Source organism: Equus przewalskii, chromosome 3, assembly GCF_037783145.1.
Source record: "Equus przewalskii isolate Varuska chromosome 3, EquPr2, whole genome shotgun sequence".
Lineage (NCBI taxonomy): Eukaryota > Metazoa > Chordata > Mammalia > Perissodactyla > Equidae > Equus > Equus przewalskii.
The window spans coordinates 23,090,051-23,109,619 of record NC_091833.1 but is presented as its reverse complement, the minus strand read 5'-3'; the positions used below and the strand labels follow the sequence as shown (position 1 = coordinate 23,109,619).

At 47.0% G+C, this 19,569-nt stretch overlaps 1 protein-coding gene across 10 annotated transcripts in view; it reads right to left on the bottom strand.

Annotated features, from left to right (window-relative positions):
* Positions 1-10,938: 10,938 nt before the first annotated feature.
* ST3GAL2 (ST3 beta-galactoside alpha-2,3-sialyltransferase 2) overlaps positions 10,939-19,569 on the bottom strand; it is a 45,410-nt gene continuing 36,779 nt past the window's right edge. For 5 of the 10 annotated variants that reach the window (XM_070613871.1, XM_070613868.1, XM_070613869.1 and 2 more), the window contains 4 exons: positions 16,555-16,734; positions 14,881-14,926; positions 14,474-14,593; positions 10,939-13,598 (listed from right to left, as the gene is read on the bottom strand). In XM_070613871.1, coding sequence (XP_070469972.1) covers positions 13,425-13,598; positions 14,474-14,593; positions 14,881-14,926; positions 16,555-16,734 — 520 coding nt within the window. In that variant the 3' untranslated portion in view covers positions 10,939-13,424. Of the gene's footprint in view, positions 13,599-13,804; positions 13,988-14,473; positions 14,594-14,880; positions 14,927-16,554; positions 16,735-19,569 lie in introns of those variants that run through there. The other 5 variants (XM_070613875.1, XM_070613874.1, XM_070613876.1 and 2 more) reach the window with 3 other exon arrangements.

Sequence of the window (19,569 nt, the reverse complement as noted above, 5' to 3'; positions counted from 1 at the left end):
TATGTAAAGTGAGAGTGCTGTCTGTCCCCACCTCTCTGGGATCACCATAGCTAGTAGCTTGGGGAACATTCCAGTATCCTGCCTCCTGTTTGCATATATCAGCTCACTTTTCTTTTACAGAGCTGTGAACATTCTATCACACTATTGCGAATAGAGTATCTTGGACATGTTGACGATGTCCAGCATGCCCAGATCTATCTCACTCTGGACGGCGGTGGTGTTCCAGCGTGTAGTTGCCCCAGTGCTAGTTCATGGCTCCTCTGCTGATGGGCACACAGGTTTCCACTGTGTTATGTTGGCTGCAGCACCACAGTGACTGTCCTTGCTCATCTCTGTACCCTGCTCAGCCTTGCTCTAGGATATGCTCCTGGAAGCAGAGTTGTTGGGTCAGAGAGAGGGGACACTTACAGTTTTAACATACTGCCAGTTGAGCCTGCCAAAACGTTTTTAGCAATGTATGTTATTGCAGTGAGACAAAAATACCTATTTTCTTACCTGCTTGCCCACCCTTTCTATTATCAAGTTTTAAAACTTTAACAGTCTGAGTAGCAAAAAGAGAATGCTTTTTTGGCCTTGTATTTAGTGAGGTTTGGCAAACTTTTGGTTTATTGGATATTTGTATTTTCTCTTTTGGGGAGCTGCCCATTCTTGTCTCACCATTTTATAATTGGATTGTCAATCTTTAATAACTTTTAGCCACCTTCCTATTTTACAGAAATTAGACTTTGCCTTGAGTGGTGGATGTTTTCCTAGTTTGTCTTTACAAACGTTATTTCTTAATATTACACAAAAGTTTAATGTTAGTCAGATTTCATTTTTATTTGAAGAAATCTGGATTTCACGTCATGGCTAAAAAACTTTCCTCATCCCAGTATGATAAATTATTTACTCAGGTTTCCTGTAGCAGCAATTCTTGGGCAGTAAATTTTCTAAATTCTTGTAGGTCTTAAAATGTCATCTTTTTGCCCTGCTCCTTTGCTGTGAGCAATTACGTTTACCTCAGGGTGAGCGGGTGGCAGAACTGAGGGTGTGTGGGCCAGAGTCACGGAGACCGAGTGAACCGTGAGAACACAAGGGTCCAGATAGGGGCAGGTGTGAGTGAAAGTGAACGAGTGTCCGTGTGGGTGAAGCCGGGTACTGAGAGAGAGTGACTGCAGGTGTGTGTGGGGGGCAGGGGCAAGCCTCAGCTGGAGGTGGGGGAGGGGTTCTGAGAAGAGGTTGGAGGCCAGAGGGGGCGCAAGGTTCCAGAAAGGCAGGGGAGGAGGGGAGGCAGGGTGAGGTGGGTGCCCTTAAAGGAGCCAGGCAGGGCATGGGAAGTGGGGAGGGAGGGGAGATGGAGGAAGCTGTGGGGTGCCAGCATTCCAGTTAACTGGTGCCCACTCTGACCCAAAAACACAACCGTGATACAGAAAAGGTAAAACTAGAAAACAGAAAACACTGTCTCACCCAAAAACAAGATGAATATTTCTGTGGACTAGCAATGAAGCAAAAATGCAAAGTGGTGAGCACTTTGTGGTGGCTGAAGCCAAAAGCTCGTTGGGCGCCAGTCCAGAAACAGAGTCGTTCCAGGCTGTTACGGCCCGTGAAGTAGAGGGGACTCGAAGCACTGAAGCACTGTACACAGGACCGGAGCCAAAGTCAGGCTCGCTGCCGGGCGGGAGCTGGACTGGAACTTTACCCGCACCCCAGCTGGACCTGAGACTTTTACTAAGACTCAGGCCCAGAAAGGCAGCGGGAGGACTAGGACCCCCGGCCCTTGCAACCGGTAACTGACACAATCCTGTTGACTGCCTGCCTGGTCTGTGATATACCCGGGACACTGAGGGGCAGGAGCTCCAAAATGTCAGCAGGCCTGGTTCTGGAATAAGGGCCAAGGAGGTGGGGAGCTGGATGGAGCCAAGTGCTAAACACATCCAGAAACTGGGGAGAGATGAAATCTAACGCTAAGACTGCAAATAATATCAAAACAAATTCACCCCAGATAACACTAATTTTATGGAATGGTCTGATAAAAGATTAAATATGTTTGGATGCGAGAAAGAGAATACATTTCACTAAAAAAAGAGCAAGAAATTATGAAGTAAATTTAGACAAAAGTAGTGGTGTGCTGAAACCACAAGAGCCCGCCTACCAGAGTTGGTTGGTAAATCATCAGTAGCTTGAAACTGGCTGTGGTGGGAGTATTTACACCACAGAAATCAGCAAACGCCACAAATTAGGGTCATTTGTTTTCAGAGAGACAGTTTAACATTGGGCAGGAATAAAATAAGATTAGAATTTTTTTTTTTGGAAGATTAGCCCTGAGCTAACTGCTGCCAATCCTCCTCTTTTTGCTGAGGAAGACTGGCCCTGAGCTAACATCCGTGCCCATCTTCCTCTACTTTCTATGTGGGACGCCTACCACAGCATGGCTTGCCAAGTGGTGCCATGTCCGCACCCGGGATCCGAACCGGCGAACCCTGGGATGCTGAAGCAGAACGTGCGCACTTAACCACTGAGCCATGGGGCCAGCCCCAAGATTAGAAATTTTAGAAATGAGAAAGGTAGTCATTGAAATAAACTCAGTAAATGGGAATCCTAGATTTTAAACCCTAATTGTACTCTCACTTTAAGGACAAGAATAAAAACACAACCCAGATTTCAGTAGATTCACACAACAAAACTATTTCTTGCTCCCATACAGTCTAAAGTGGATGCTCCTGATTGGTTGGGTCTATGGACACTTTCCTCCCTGACTTCTTACATTAAAAAAAGTTGTTTATAGATTATGTTTTTTCAAGTAGTTTGTGTTTGTTTTTGAGGAAGATTAGCCCTGAGCTAACATCTGCCAATCCTCCTCTTTTTTGCTGAGGAAGACTGTCCCTGAGCTCACATCCATGCCCATCTTCCTCTACTTTACATGTGGGACGCCTGCCACAGCATGGCTTGTCAAGCAGTGCCATGTCCACATCTGGGATCCGAACTGGCGAACCCCAGGCTGCCGAAGTGGAACATGCACACTTTGCTATGCCACCAGGCTGGCCCCCAAATAGTTTTAAACTTAGAGAAAAATTGAGAAGATAGTACAGAGGGTTCCCACAAATCTGCCCTGCCCTGCACCCCGTTTCCTCTATTGTTAACATCTTACATTTAGTGTGGTACATTTATTATAATTAATGAACCAATATTAATACATTATTATTCTTCAGATTTCCTCAGTTTCCTCTAGCATCCTTTTTCTGTCCCGAAGTCTCATCCAGGACTCCACATTACATTTATTCGTCATGTCTCCTTAGGCTCCTCTTGGCTGCGACAGTTTCTCCGACTTTCCTTGTCATTGATGACCTTGACAGTGTTGGGAACTCGTCAGGTATTTTGTAGGTAGTCCCCCTATTGGTATTTGTCTGATGTTCTCTTGATCAGACTGGGGTTATGGGTTTTGGGGAGGAAGATCACAGAGGTAAAGTTTCATTTTCATCACATCAAAGGCACAGACTATAACATAACATATCGGTGTCGTCAAGGTCACTGATGTTGACCTTGATGACCTGGCTGTGGTACTGTTTGTCAGGTCTCTCCACTGTGAAGTTCTCTTTTGTCCCCCTTTCTCTACTTTTTGCTCTTCAGGAGGAAGTCACTATGTGCAGCACAGCACACACTTAAGGAGCAGCTACATAAATTATTTGAAACTTCTGCATGGGAGAGTTGTTACTTCCCCATTTATGAATTTATTCAATCAGGTATTTATGTAAATATAGGCTGGTGACGCTAACCTTGAGCACTTGGTTAAGGTGACTTTGATATTTTTCTCTGCAGGGAAAGATTCGCCCTGAGCTAACATCTGTTGCCAATCTTCTCCGTTTTTTTTTTTTCCCCTCCCCAAAGCCCCCGTGCACAGTTGTATATCCTAGTTGTAAGTCCTTCTAGTTCTCGTAATGTGAGCCACCACCACAGCATGGCAACTGACAGACGGGTGGTGTGGTTCCAAGACCAGGAAAGGAATCTGGGCCGCTGAAGCAGTGAGAGTGCCGAACTTTAACCACTAGGCCATGAGGGCTGGTTCCTTTGGTATTTTTTAAAATATATTTTTAAGTACGCTCAAGTCTTAAAGTTTAGTTATTTTATTTATAGCAAAGAAAGCGGAGATTCCAGAGCCTTCCCTTGAGTGGTCTCTAGTGTGGTGTTTCATGGAGATGGGCTTCACAGGAAGAGCTGTGGAGAGGCAGCCCTGTCATTACCCATATGACAAATTATACATCCCAAAGAAATATTGCAGGAAGGCCTTCATTTTTACTTTATATATTTATGAATTGTGTGAATTATTTTTGTAATGAATATGTATTACATTTTTAACTTAAAAAAAGAAGGAAAAGGCAAAGTTATTTTATAGCAAAGAGAGGATTGAATTCAGATCCCTCTGCCTGCAGACACCATATGTTCTACTTCACCCAGCCTTCTTTCTGGAGAGAAGCCACGCTGCCAGAAAGAGCCTGGATTAGTCTCAGGAGCAGAAACAGTTGTTAGATGAAAAGTGTTAATTCTATATTCTCAGAGGAACAGGCTGGTCCTGATACCCACAGTTCAGCAAGCATCGGGGGAGGGAACATCTTTTGCATTTTTGTGGGTTGGTTGTCAGTGAGGCATAGACTCACTGTAGAAGCTTTGAATGTTCTGGAAGGGTAGTGAGAAAGAGCATTGATTCCTAATTCACACTCAGAAAGGAATAATTTGATTTTTAAAAATATAGTTTTAGAATTTTACCCTTCCCGTCACCTAACAAGGAATGATGCTTTCTTATCTTGCCTAAACTCCCTAAGCAGTCCCTTGCCTGCTGAATGGCAGCCCGCAGCTGTTCCTGTGATGCATAAAATACCTAAGTGCTTCCTTTCCTTCCCCCCGCATCCAGCAGTGCCAGCCAGGTGTGTCTCCACCCACCTTGCCCGGGCCATACATCCAAGCACTTCTCTCCAAAGAACCTTCTGTGTTGTAGCCCTATTACTGCTCACCCAAATAGGATGCCTCTCCCAGAGAACGAGGACACATCCCTGCTAGACTGAGGCATCGCCACGGACTTCTTTGGTATCAAGGAAATGTGAACTTCTTGACAGAAGCTTTAAGAGCCACTGTGTGGTTCATTAGATTCTTTTCCCTGCCCCTGAGACCAGAGACCCATAGGTGACACCACAGTCCTCCTGGATCCCTGAGTGACCAGGATGAGCAGAGCCCCATAATAGAAATGTGGCTTGAGTGAGAAATAAACTTTGTTGTTTTAAGTCACTGGGAGCTTGAGGGGTGTTTATTATGCAACATAATCTAGCTTATCCTTAGCCCCCCGACCCCATTGAATGGCTAGTTCCCTGTCCAGCCACCCTAATGCCAACCTTGGTGGTAGGTAAGCCCCATGTACACAAAATTCCCAAGCAGCTTCTTGATCCACTATTTCAGAAGAGAGGACAATCTTCAATTCTCAGATATTTGAAAAGCCTCCAGCATAACGAAGGGCTTAAATAAGCAACCACAAAAAAACCAAATCTGTGACGGCAGAGGAAAAACAAGGAAGAAAAAGGTATCTGCTAAGCAGGTGATTAAACATCACACTTATCTAAGTTTCCTTCCCATGACCCCATGAAAGTTATAGGAAAGGAATGAAAAGGTATAAAGTCACTTGGACAAATAAAATGGGAGCAATTACATCAGTAGAAGAGGGAATTTAACAAAATGTTTGGAACACACACACACAAAAATGAATGAAAAAACTCCCATTTTTAGCGATATATAGAACTACAAAGCGTGAAAAGAAAATCTCAACCCAAAAACCAACTTCAAAGCTGAAATATACAATATATGTAGATACATAGATATATTCATAGATCTATGAATATACATATATATGTATATACATATAATCTGTTTGAATATATCAAAGAGTTACCACTTTTAAGGTTTATTTTTTACATGCAGTTCTGATTCATTTGGCATTTTGGTAAATGGTTTAAAGTATGGATCTAATTTTATCTTTTTCCAGATGGTTATCTAGTTCCAAAAAAATTTATTTAAACATCCATCTTAAGTGATCTGAGAGGCCATCTTTACTATAAACCGAGTTTCCATGTGGCCTCGGGTCTAGGCAATCAGACTAATGAAACAGAATAGAGATCCAGAAACAGACTCAAGTGAATACGGAATGTCAGGAGAGTGGTCACCTTCAGGGGAAGGAAGGGGGTTTGTGTGGCAAGAAAGATGGCGTGGGGAAGTCTCTGGGCTGCTTGCACAACCTGGGGAGTGATTACATGAGTGTTCATCTTAAAACAATTCATTAAGGAACCTCCATACTGTTTTCCATAGTGGCTGCACCAATTTACCTTTCCATCAATAGGGCACAAGTGTTCCTGTTTCTCCACGTCCTTACCAGCACTTGTTATTTCCCGGCTTTTTCTGTTCTGTTTCGTTTTTTGAGGAAGATCAGCCCTGAGCTAACATCTGCCAATCCTCCTTTTTTTGCTGAGGAAGACTGGCCCTGAGCTAACATCCCTGCCCATCTTCCTCTACTTTCTAGGTGGGACGCCTACCAGAGCATGGCTTGACGAGCAGTGCCATGTCCGCACCCAGGATCTGAACCAGCGGGCCCCAGGCTGCCAAAGCGGAATGTGGGCACTTAACCACTGTGCCACCGGGCTGGCCTACTTGGCTTTTATTGATGATGGCCATTCTAACAGGTGTGAAGTGATATCTCATTGTGGTTTTGATTTGCATTTCCTTAATGATTAGTGACGTTGAGCACTTTTTTATGTACCTCTTGGCCATCTGAATATATTCTTTGGAAAAATGTCTATTCAGATCTTCTGCCCATTTTTAAATTGGATTATTTGGTTTTTTGCTATTGAGTTGTAGGAGTTCCTCACATATTTCGGCTATTAACCCCTGATCAGATATGTGGTTTGCAAATATTTTCTCCTATTCCACAGGTTACGTTTTCATTTTGTTGATTGTTTCTTTTGTTGTGCAGAAGCTTTTTAGTTTGATGTAGTCCCACTTGTTTGTTTTTGCTTCTCTTGCTCCTGCTTTGGGTGTCATATCCACAAAATCATTGCCAAGACCAATGTCAAGGAGCTTTTTCCCTGTTTCTTTCTGGGAGTGTTATGGTTTCAGGCCTTCCATTGACGTCTTTAATGCATTTGGAGTTAATTTTTGTGAGTGGCGTAAGATAGGGATCCAGTTTCATTCTTTTGCACGTGAATATAGAACTACTATTATGATTCAACAATTCCACCTCTGGGTACACATGTGAAGGAAATGTAATCACTGTCTTGAAGAGATATCTGCACTCCTATATTCCTTGAAAGATTATTCACAGTAGCCAAGACACGGAAACAACCTAAGTGTCCATCAATGAATGAAATAGATAAGAAAATGTGGCATGTACATATATGTATGTGTGTATACAAATGTATACACACACGATGGAATATTATTCAGTCATAAAAAGTAAGGAAATCCTGCCATTTGCAACAACGTGAATGGACCCTGAAGGCATTATTTTAAGTGAAATAAGTCAGACAGAGAAAGACGAATGCCGTATGATTTCACTTATATGTGGAATGTGAAAAAAATCAAATTCATAGAAACAAAGTACAGATTGGTAGTTGCCAGGGGTGAGCGGTTAGGGGGAGTGGGGAAATGGGTGGAGGAGGTTAAAAGGTACAAACTTGCAGTTATAAGATAAATAAGTTCTGGGGACGTAATGGACAGCGTGGTGACTATAGTTAACAATACTGTCTTGTTTATTTGAAAGTTGCTAAGAGAGATTTTAAAAGTTCTCACCACATGCAAAAGAATTGTAACTGTATGAGGTGATGGATGTGTTGAGGAACCTTATCATGGCCATCATTTTGTAATATATACACACATAAAATCACTAAGACGTACAGTTTATACTTACACAATGTCAATATTTATCTCAATAAAGCTGGAAAAATAAATAAAGAAAATTCTAGCTTTTCTTAATTTTTCCATGTAACGCATTCAACCATCTCTTTTTTCCTTTTCTTCAGTCCATTTTGGTATTCAAATGGCAGTGGAATTGTTAGTTATTTTTCCTTTACCACAGAAATTATATAGATAATCCTATCTATATCTATAATATACGTATTATATATAATATTATCCTATTTCTGCTTTGCGAAATATATTTCTATTATGGAGATTTTAAAAAATAATTCATTAAGCTCTACATTTTTGTTCATTTATTTCTATGCTCTTTTCTGCATATGTATTATCTTCCACAGCAAAAATGATTTTAAAAAATTAATTTAAAAAGTGCATTAGTGATTGGGGTACCAACATCTTTGAAGAACTCTCTGGTGGCTGTCATCTGTAAGTCAGAGAATAACGGGATCCCAGCATGAAAAAGGCCACAAAAATGTGCCTAATAAGTGTCAAACTATCCAAGATAGGTAGGCACATTTACCATAAGAAGCCACAGTCTGGCAATTAGGTTTTTTGGGGTTTTTTTAAAGGAAGATTAGCACTGAGCTAACATCTGCTGCCAATCCTCCTCTCTTTTTGCTGAGGAAGGCTGGCCCTGACCTAACATCCGTGCCCATCTTCCTCTACTTTATATGTGGGACGCCTGCCACAGCATGGCTTGACAAGCAGTGCTGTGTCCACACCCAGGATCCGAACCGGCGAACCCGGGGCCGCCAAAGCGGAACGTGTGCACTTAACTGCTGTGCGACCGGGCCAGCCCCTGGCAATTAGTTTTGACCTATAAGGATTTGGGACAATAGTTAATTGACCATAGGGGTCCCTAGAAATGAAATAAATGATGGGCAGCCTACTAAGGTACTGATGTGTATGGGAGGGAAAATTCTAGGGGTGCTGAGAAGAAACTTGAGTCCCAGCAATGGAGACTCACAGCTTCTTACCCAGTTCCCAGACCTAATGCAGGTTACACATCTGGAGCCTCTTTTTCAAGAGGATCCCAGGGTCCTTTCAGGAGTGACCCTCTGATGTTGCTTAGGTGTGTGTTGTGAATCTTTCCCAAGCCTTTCCAGAGGGCCCTATTTCCAGGAGTGACAGTGACAGGGGAAAGGGAAATATCCAACCTGCAAGAATTATCAGATACTGGCTCTGAGACTCGAATGTCAGTGTGGTCCAGCAGTTAGAGTCAGAGACTATTATGGCAAATGAGAGATGGAGCTCTAATCCAAGTCCATTTAATGGTGGGTCCAATGAGACCGCAGACCCATTTTAAGGTAACTTCCTCAGTCTTATAAGGAAGAGAGAGATTTACCACCTGGCAAAATCCCCATATTGGGAAGCTGACCCATGGAGTGAGGGTTATTATGATGGGACTAGCCAAACAGAATTCCCTGGAACTGCCTTCCACCCCATCTCCAGGATAGTAAGTCAAAGTCAATGCCATGTCCCAGGAAGATTTGCAGAGATTGGTGCTGTCATCAAACCTACTTATGCAGGGGTGAGTGATTTCTTCCTCATCCCATTACTCACTGTCTAAGTCATGGAGAATGACAGTAGTTCATTGCAAAGGTACTCAAGCAGCAGTGCCAACCTGTGGTTCCAGATCTTTGCTAGATCAAAGCAATACAGTCCGTGGCCAACATGCGGGGGGAGGGAAAGACACAATTTGGAAGAACTCTTGATTCTGGAGGTAACACATAGGACATTTGGGAGTACTGCTCCAATCAATTATGGTAACCCATAAGGCAGCCGGCTTTGAGTGGGGCCCAGACAAGAAACAGTTCTGAGCAGTCCACACTGTGTGTGTGCCATCCTGCCACCAGGCCTCATAATTCAGCCATCTAAATGCTACTGGAGAGTGCTGTGGCAAAGAGAGATGGTCTACCTCCCTGTTCCCACCATCAACCCTAAACCCACGAAATAGCACTGCCATCCACAAGCAGCGCCACCCAAGGAACAGGCTGAGGCACCCTGGGCCTGCCCTCATCGCCTAAGCTTGGACTCCTTCAGCGTTTTAGGGAAATTGGCCAAGCTCTAGGGCCAGGTTTCTCCACGGTGGGGAAGGTTGGAGGAGAAGAGGATGCTCCCAGCTCTCCCTACTCTCTGTTGCTAACAATTGAAAAGCTGGGTCTAACTAACCATCAGGGACAGAAAGGCGGACAAAGAGAAGCCAGCTCCAACCCCACTGTTAACATCACTTCAGTTGGGCTTCAGAGAATGGAGCTGTGTCTTTACAGAATTCCCTAATGCTGGGTTCCTGAGGCCCCACTGCTCTTCATATCCTCAGTATCTTTACCCCAAGGACATTTTCTTCTCCATTGCTGGCCGCTAGGCAGTAGAAGTCTCTCATCTGCCCACCACTTGAACACTGCAGCAAATGTCACTGGGAACATAGATGGCTGATGGCGGCTGGCAGAGAAGAGGTGCAAACATGAGCAGAGAGCCGCCTTCCCAAAGGAGGTCCTCCCTCCTTTCTAGCTCCTGCACTCAAGATGCAGGTTCTCCTCCAGACATGGTAGGAGCAGGGGAGGGAGAGACAGCAAGGCCATGCAAAAGGCGGGGGAAACCTGTCCTAGAGGCACTCACCCCTCAGAGAGGTGGGGACGGCCAAGCTTGCCGCCCAGCTGGTGACACGCCCAAATGCATGAGACTGATGGAGACGGGCCAAAGTGGAGGCAGGACAGCCACTGTGGGAAGTTGCCAGCCATTCTCTCCAATTCATTCCTCTTTCAGAGAAAAGTGAAGAGGGAACAATGAATTGATTTTTAACAAAAAGACGATTTACATGTCTTGGGAACTTCAGACAGTAGGGTCCATGGACCTAGGCTCCTCATGTATAAGGGGAGGGTGTCTGTGAGTCGTCCCCTCCCCCTTTCATATATGCCCCCAACATTCTTAGCCATTACTCAGTCACAGCCCCCCACTGCAGATACACCTTCCTTCCACGACCATACACATTTCAGAACAGACGAACGACTATACAGTTTTTTTGTTCTTTTTAATTCAGAAAGACAGAGAAAGGGAAGAAAATAAAAAAATGTTTGTTTAAATAACTATTGCAGAAAAGGAGATCAGGGCTAGATGCTGGGACCTACCTCTTCCAGAATGGGGATTTATTAATGGGTTTAAACAAAACCAAAAAAAAAAAAGAAGAAAAAGGAACAAAAAAGAAATAAATTATTCTGCTCAATACTGTTTGGCATGATTGCATTGTGTTTTTCCTCTTCTAAACACTCACAACAGCCTCTTCAGGAAGCACTGAGAGGAGACTGGCAAGAAGGGCTGGAGCTTTGACTCTCTAATGGGGAGGGAGGCCCTGAGGAGGCGTTCCACTAAAGGCCCCCAAATCCACCCTCATTCTTTACTCCTCCTACTTTTGGAATTGGGAAGGAACACACTCAAGCTAAGTTCTCAATATATTAACTTTTAGGGGTGCTCACTGCCCCACCCCCACACCCCAACCCTCCTCTAATACACCCCCCTGCTGTACTGTTCCCCCAGCCAGCTGCAGGAACCATATCAATGGCCAGGAGGCTGCTAGGTGGTATCAACTCACTAAGCAAAAGGGTGGTATCTGTGTTCATCAGTGTCAGGAAGGGGGATCCTTTTAGTGGTTTGGAAGCTTCACAGAAGCCCTCTCCCCCTCCTAAACGTCCCCACCTTGAAGGGTGAGACCACCACCAGCAGCTTCCTCTAGGGACTTAAGCTGGGTTCAGTCATGCAAGCAGCTTCCACTTGTAACCTGGTTGTTAACTCCCCAGCCTTTCTAGAGCTGGAAATGGAAAGTGGGTTAGAGCAAGGAGGCAGGAGGGGAGCATGGGGGGGACACGTGGGCAGGGAAAGAGGCATGCAGGGGGCCAGCTCAGAATTTTAAAAGAATCATTGTTGGTCAGCCAAACCTGGTAACCTCAGGTTAACCAAATTATGAGCCCGAAGCAAATTCCACCCCCGAGCAAGAGGTTTCCTACTCCTCTTTGGGGTGATAGTTAAAGGAAGAAGGTGCATGCACCAGGCAGCTGCGCTCCCCATCTCCAGCTTTCTTTGCCACCTGTCGCTCCCTCTCCCTAGAGCCAGCCAAAGACTTGTATGTGTGTGTGTGTGAGAGAGAGAGAGAGAGGGAGAGAGAGGGAGAGAGAGGGAGAGAGAGGGAGAGAGAGGGAGAGGGGGAGAGAGGGGGAGAGAGGGGGAGAGAGGGGGAGAGAGGGGGAGAGGGGGAGAGGTGGAAAGGGGGAGGGGGGAGAGGGGAGGCGGGGGAGGGGGAGGGGGAGGGGGGAGGGGGAGGGGGGAGGGGGGAGAGGGAGAAGCAGCAGTGTCCCAATCATCCCAGGGCAGGTTTTGATTTTCTTTTCTGAGCAACAAGTAGGCTGGTGAGGAGGCCCAGGACTTAGGGAGGGACACTGAAAAGGGTGCGGGCGAACAGTAGGGTTAGGGGCCGAGGGTACTCGTGAGTGAGAAGCACCTTACTTTTGATGTGACGGGGCCTCCTTGTCCCCTGCCCTGTTCCTTACACCTGCGTCCCAGAATTAGGCCCTAAGCGAATTCCGCCCCCAAGCAAGGGGTGAATACAGTTCTAGTTTCCCAGTGAGACACCAAATGCCCTGGTCAGAAAGGCCATTCCATAGGGTGGCCGATGGTGGGGAAAGGGAGGAAGGGAGATGAGGGTCCCACGCGCCCTCTGGATTCTCTCTGCATTTCTTTGGTGGGTTTACACTCACCCATCTGGGCCTGACAGATAAAGAGACGGTGGGGTCTAAAACCCTCTCGGAGGCCTTGAGCGGTTTGGGAAGGGGCTGGCTTTTCCCCTGGGGTGAAAGCGCGCCCCCTGGAAACCACGGGAGCGGCCCCGACCACCAGAAAGGCTCGCCGAACGCCCCCCGCCCACCCCGAGGCCACGAGGGACCCCCGGGAAGGGGAAGCCAGCCGCCGCTGCCCCAGCCTTCCCCATTTCCTCCTCGGTGACCTGGAGGGGTCAGGCCAGCAAGCGACTGAGAAACGCCCCAGACGAGCGTGAGGAAGCCACTTCAAGGAAGGCAGAAGCAACCCCTACTCCATAAAAAGCATGAAATAAAACCCTACCCAAAAGCAGAAAGGGGTGGGGACTGGGCGGCCGCTGGCCCGCCTCCAAAGGCCATTGATTGGAGGAGGCGGGTCCCAGCGCCGGAAGTTCTCCTTGAGTCGCATGATTGGTTGGGAAAAACAGAGGCTCAGCCCGACTGCAGCGCTGATTGGTGCCAGGCTTGGGCCGGCCCCCAGAGTCTCATGATTGGCGGGGGACAGCAGCACTCGCTGGACTGCAGCTTGATTGGTCCAGACCGCGGCTGGGCGTCGCTGCCGATTGCCCGGAGACGCGCAGCCGGCGCCGCGCCCACGCCGAGGCCGCCGCGCCCGGGCTGGCCTCGAGTCCCTGCTGGGAGCGCGCACCGGCGACTCGCGGCCGGGCCGGAAGGGTCGCGGCGAGGCCGGGTTCAGTTCCCTCGGTAGACCTCGATCTTGCTGGCCTTGGCCAGCATGTCGATGATGTGGGCCTCGAAGTCGGCGTCGTGCACGCCCGTCTTCCGGAACTCGCCTGCGTACCGGTTATTCTCCCAGTAGTGGTGCCAGTTGCCCCGGCTGTCGGCCCCAAACCCGTACACGTTCACCTGCAGGGGAGGGCGGCGCAGGTCACTCCATGTCGGGAACCAGGAGGACAGGGCGCGGGAGGGCCTCGGGTCGTGGTGAGGGAGGAGAAAGGGGCCGCGGCGACCCGACGACACCTGGGAGGCCCGCAGCTCATCAATTCTCAGAGCGCGGTGGGGCACCGGGAGGTGGGGGCGGGACACCCACGCCTGGCGCTGAAGACACTGACCAGTGGGAGACGCTGCTCCCTTCCGGTTCTCCTTCCGTCCTTCTGATCACATCAAGAATGCTTCAGTTTGGGGGTAGGCTATGACAGCTCTCCAACCCTTGCTAACTTCCTTTTGTTGTTGTTGTTAATGGAGCACTTATATTTGAAAGCTGGTCAAACACCCAATACCATACACCGAAGAATCTGCTGGCCAAATTGGGTGTGCTGGGCGTGAGCACTACCGTGTATGGCCCAGTAGCCCAGCCCGCCAGCGGGATGTGATTCCTTGAAAGACTAACCCCCATTTTTAACACAGAGTATGCTTGGTGCCCACAACTGTGGGAGACTACCATCCAGCTGAAACTTAACTACATTGTTTCCATTCTATTTATGTTTATGGTCATTTTTTCTTTCTGGCAAATAATATCCATTATGGAAGTAATATTCTATTTCCTTTTTAAATAAATTTAACTTTTCAATGAAGTGATTTCAGATTTGGTAAAATCATGAAAGTAGTAAGTTTGGGAAGTGCAGATCTATACTTTATAGCCTAGAAACAGGGGGAATCAAAGCCACTTGGATTCTGCCTATAAAAGCACATTCCTCTTGAGGCACCGCTAAGCCCTGAGATGGGCTGACTCCCTCTATTCCATGAGTCCTGCGATTTTACCCCCAGACTGGGCTCCTCACCTCGTCACACACATGCAGGGCAAAGAAGAGCACGAGCATCCCTGTGGAAGGGTACCGCCCATGATGCTCTGTCCACCGGTCATGGATGTACTTGAAGAAGGCTGGGTTGTAGATCTGGACCTGGGAGAATAGGTAACAGACACATGAGGGGCTTTTGGGGCACGGAGACTCAGGCCAGGCTCTGAGCAACTTCTGCCAGTTCCTCCATGCTTGCTAGGGGACCTGTTTGTGTTCCGTGGTTCCTGCCGCCTCTGTGGGGGGTCAGGCATACTAGCAGATTTGGACTCTGAAGGTTCTGGAGGGGCACTGAGGGACACCTGAGCCACAGGACCAGGGACACCATGAGTCAGGTCTGCACTGTTCCCATTGAGGTGGGGATGAATAAGGAGGAGGAGGAGGGAGCTTACCTTTTCTTTGTCCACTCGAAGGAAGGACTTCACTGGGGCATAGGTGCTACAAGCAGAAAGAAAAATAACACTGAGATGGCTCCATGGGACCCAGGGATGCCTTTCCTCCCGCTCAGGTCTGCGTGATGACAGCCTCACAACAGGCGCCCCCTGCTTCCAGACTGCTCTTCCATAGCACATCACTGAATACCTTCATCAGCATATCATCAGAAACTTTCAGTGGCTCCCCATGTCCTCCAGGATAAAAGAGGATGTTTTAGACAAGGATGGGAGCCTTCCATAATTCAGCCCCAACTTTTCTTCCCACAACTCTCTGCTGTGAACTCTCCACTTGAGTTCACCGTTCATCTCACACCCACCATGTTTGTGCTCTGACCTCTGCCCACAATGACCCTCTCGCTACTGTTCCCACATTTGGCACAAATCCCTCCTTCCCTATTAGCCAGCCATGGGGCCTGTAACCTACGCTTCCTTTTCTAAGTATCTATGGGACTTAAACTCTATAGCACTTATTTTAGCGCTTATGTCTCCCAAACATAAGATAAAATAAAGTAAGGAAACTGTAACTTATACTTCTGTGTTTAAAAAATACATGGTGACAACAGGCAAAAGGTAGAAACAACCCAACTGTCAATTGACAGCTGAATGGATAAATAAAACATGGTATATCCATATAATGGAATACCATTCAGCCTTTAAAAGGAATGAAATCCTGATACATCCTACAACATGGATGAACCCTGAAAACATTATGCTAAGTGAAATAAGCCAGACACAAAAGGACAAACACTATGATTCCACTTATATGAAGTACCTAGAACAGTCAAATCGTAGAGACAGAAAGAATAGTGATTATCAGGGCTAGGGGGAGGGGGAAATGGGAGTTATTGTTCAATGGGTACAGAGCTTCCATTTGAGATGATGAAAAAGTTCTGGAGAGGGATGGCGGCGATGTTGGCACAACAATGTGAATGTTACTTAATGCTACTGACCTGTGTGGTTAAAATGGTATATTTTATGTTACATATATTTTACCACACACACAAAAATACATCATGAGATACAGAAGCGATTAGTGCTTGCCTAGGGCTGGGGGCTGGGGGTGGAGAGAGTGAGCGTCATGGCTAAGGCGTACAGGCATATCTCTAGATCTTTATCTTTAAAGATCTTCACCTTTAGAATATGAAAGTGTCCTGAAATTAATTGTGATGGTCACACAACTCTGAATATACTAAAAGCCAATGAATTGTACACTTTAAATGTGTGAATTGTATGGGTATGAGAATTATATCTCAATAAAGCTGTTAAAAAAATGCTTGGTGTATTGAATTTCCTGAGGTTCCCAGTTGTGACTGGGTACCTGCCTCCAAAGAAAGTTCTCAGAAGGCAGAGCTCCCACAGTCAGGAGCCACCTCCTGGGAAGGAGACCAAAACTAGATTGTCCTTTCTTCACCTTTCCACCACCAGTATGCTGGCTGTCACTATGCAGGAAGCGACACAACAATCTGTGGCCTCAGTTAACCTATCATTTGGGGCCCTTGCAACTATTGCCTCATCAGCCCCTCTTGGCCAAAATATTAAGTAAAAGGACTTCTAAGATCCAGTCCCTGGGAAGACTCCTCCCCAGGTAGTCCTGTCACCCATATTCCACTTCAAGTCAGCAGAGTGGCTCACAATCGGATCTGCCCTGTGGACAGGGCACTGGCAATCCACAGGAGGTCCAGGGCTTTGAAGGGCACCAACACGAAGCTGACATTGGCAGGCAGGTTCTTGGCACTCTCAGGGTACATGAAATGGTGGGTGGTTCGGCTGCCAACATCCTGCTCAAAGCCCACAGTTGGAGCCTGATTCATCCTGCAGGGACAAGAGAGTGATATGAGAAGAAACCGCCCTGGAAACTGATAAGAGATTTTTAGAGGACAATTTGGTGCTAGCCATCAAAATATAAATGGGGGTACACTTTGAGCCAGCAATTCCATTTCTAGAAATCTGTCCTATAAAAATGGCTGCATAAGGGGCTGGCCCCATGGCCAAGTGGTTAAGTTCACGCGCTCCGCTGCAGGCAGCCCAGTGTTTCGTTGGTTCGAATCCTGGGCGCGGACATGGCACTGCTCATCAAACCACACTGAGGCAGCATCCCACATGCCACAACTAGAAGGACCCACAACGAAGAATATACAACTGTGTACTGGAGGGCTTTAGGGAGAAAAAGGAAAAAAAAAATGGCTGCATAAGTGTGCAAAGACATGTGTACAAAGATATTCACTGTAGTATTATTTATGAATATTATATATGAATACTATCATAAATAAATACTATTATTTATAATAGTTAAAAGGAGAATCAATTAAACAATAAAGAACTGGTTGATACATTTTGGCACATTCATATAATGGAATACCATGTAGCCATCAGAATGAAGTAGATGTACGTGTGTAAATAAGAAATAAGTCCAAGAGCTATTCATTGAAAAAACCAAGTGCTGTGAGTTATCCTACTTCTTTCCTTTTAATACATGTCTTTTGAATACCTACTATGTGCAGCAGGAGGGAATTACAACACAGAAAAGGAACACTTCAAACTAGATAGTGTGATAACATTTTTTGTAAAAAAAAAAAAAAAGAGAGAGAAACAGAGAGAAGAAGGAAAGAGAGAGAGAGGGAGGGAGGGAGGGAGTAAAAGAGGGAGGGAAGAAGACAGCCTCTATTCCCCCAGCCCCAGCCACCCTGTCCCTGTAGTTTAAGTTCTTGTCTGCCTTTCCACGCCAAGGCCAAGAGTGATGCCCCAAATTCTGACAGTGCCCACCCTTGGCTGTACCCTGGTGATGTGCAGTGTGGGTCTGTCTCTTCTGCACTGTCATGGAAGAAGCTGGAAACTCCGCACAGGCTCCCCACCCCCCCTGAGTGTAATAAGCCAAGAGGGTTTCTACTTCTTTTCAATTGGTGCAAAACATAGGATCAATAAAATCAAAGCTCCCTTTTTGGGTGAGCAGCTTAAAAACAGGTGATCCAGCTTTAAACACAAACTTGTTGGTCTTTTCTGCTGTGATACTTTATGAGAACATTCCTGTCTTATGTGGACCACCTTGCAGAATCATGACCACCAAGGTGGGTGACTGTAACCTGGACCTCCACTGGGGACACAGGGATCTGGGAGAGAGAGAGTGAAGTCTCCACATGCTCTCCCAGCTTTTTATGCGTTGTGTAAAACCAGTATGAACATTCCCCATCTTTAAAGTGGCCAGCACCACAGAGCTGGGTGGGTGAAGACCTCTTGTGTCACGGGGGCTCCCACACTGCCTTCCCTCTGCCCGTCTCCCATTGATGGCATGATGTGATGTGGTAAGAGCACATTCAGGAGGCCGCACCCCTGCTGGTCACACTACTGTACCTCCGCTTCCCTTCCCTTGAGGGATTGAAGGGTGTTTGGGGCTGGGAGACTATAAAGCCTGAGAGTGGCCTGATTTGGAGCTAGAGAGTGAGTCTTTATTCTTAGCAGTGTCAGTTCTACTCTGGTGAAGTAGAAGCCTAGAATCTTCTCTGCAGGACCAATTGTGCTCTAGCCTCCAAACAGGGATCCAGACCCTGCCTCCCTCCCCCAAACCTATTTCTTTAGATTAACTGCCCCTCTGCCTCCTGTCCAGGTGCCCCTCTGATCTTCTGCTTTTTAGGGTTCAGAGATATTGTCTCCCAGAGGAGCCAAGAAGCATCCTTTCCCATTCCTCAGTAACAGTTTTCCAGGGCTGCTACAGCTCCACACACAGCATTGGTGTCCTATGGTCACCAGAGCCACAGTCTGGATCTGCCCTCTGCCACATCAGCCCTGGGGTCTGTGAGGAACAGAGCAGGTTGGAGAGGAAGCCTTAACAAAGATGGTATTTCTCAGCTGCCTGGGGTACGGAAGGGGGCAGCAGGAGGTGGAAGACGGGATGATGACACTCAAGTTGTCTAGGGCCTGGGCCGGGCAGGGGCTGGGGTCAAGGTTCATTCTTCCGAGTAGCCAAGAAACAAACCTCATCTCACCTAAGATGGAGAGCCAAGGTGGTCCTGCAGATCAAAGGGGGACACCTGCCCTAGGTTAGCTTCTGAAGACACCCCCACCCCTACACTCCCCCACCCCCACCCCACACCATCTGCCTTTTCCACTTGTCCACTGAATCAGCAGCCAGAGCTTTCACGAAGTCCCTTCACAGACGTGTCAGCCAGGATCACTGCCTCCCGCTCCTCAGTCAGCCCTGTTGCAGAGCCTCCACCTCCCTCAGGTCCCTCCCGCTTGCTGGGCAGGCTCCAGCTTTCAAAGTCTGAGAATGAATGGAGCAAGAGGTCCAAAAAGATGTTTCGGAGCCTCCAAGGCAAAGGGAAGGAATGTGGCATACTTCTGGGGACAGGATTTTGCTTCGAGGCTCTGATTCACCCTGGAGAAGCCAAGCCCTGGAAAGGGGCCAAAGCAGGATAGAGAGGATGAGCTGGGTCTCTGTGACTTGGAGGAAAAGCATTCTAGCATTCTATCTGTTCCTGGCTGCTTCCAGCTGCCAAAGAAGTACCTGGGGGCAGGGGCACAGGCAGGGTTGACATGCATTCACGCTTAGGGCTGGGCACCTGGCCGTCTAATACCTTTCCTTATTCGTATATTTATGGCGATCCTACAATCTGCCAGATGCTATTCTAGGAGTCATGGATCTATCTGCTG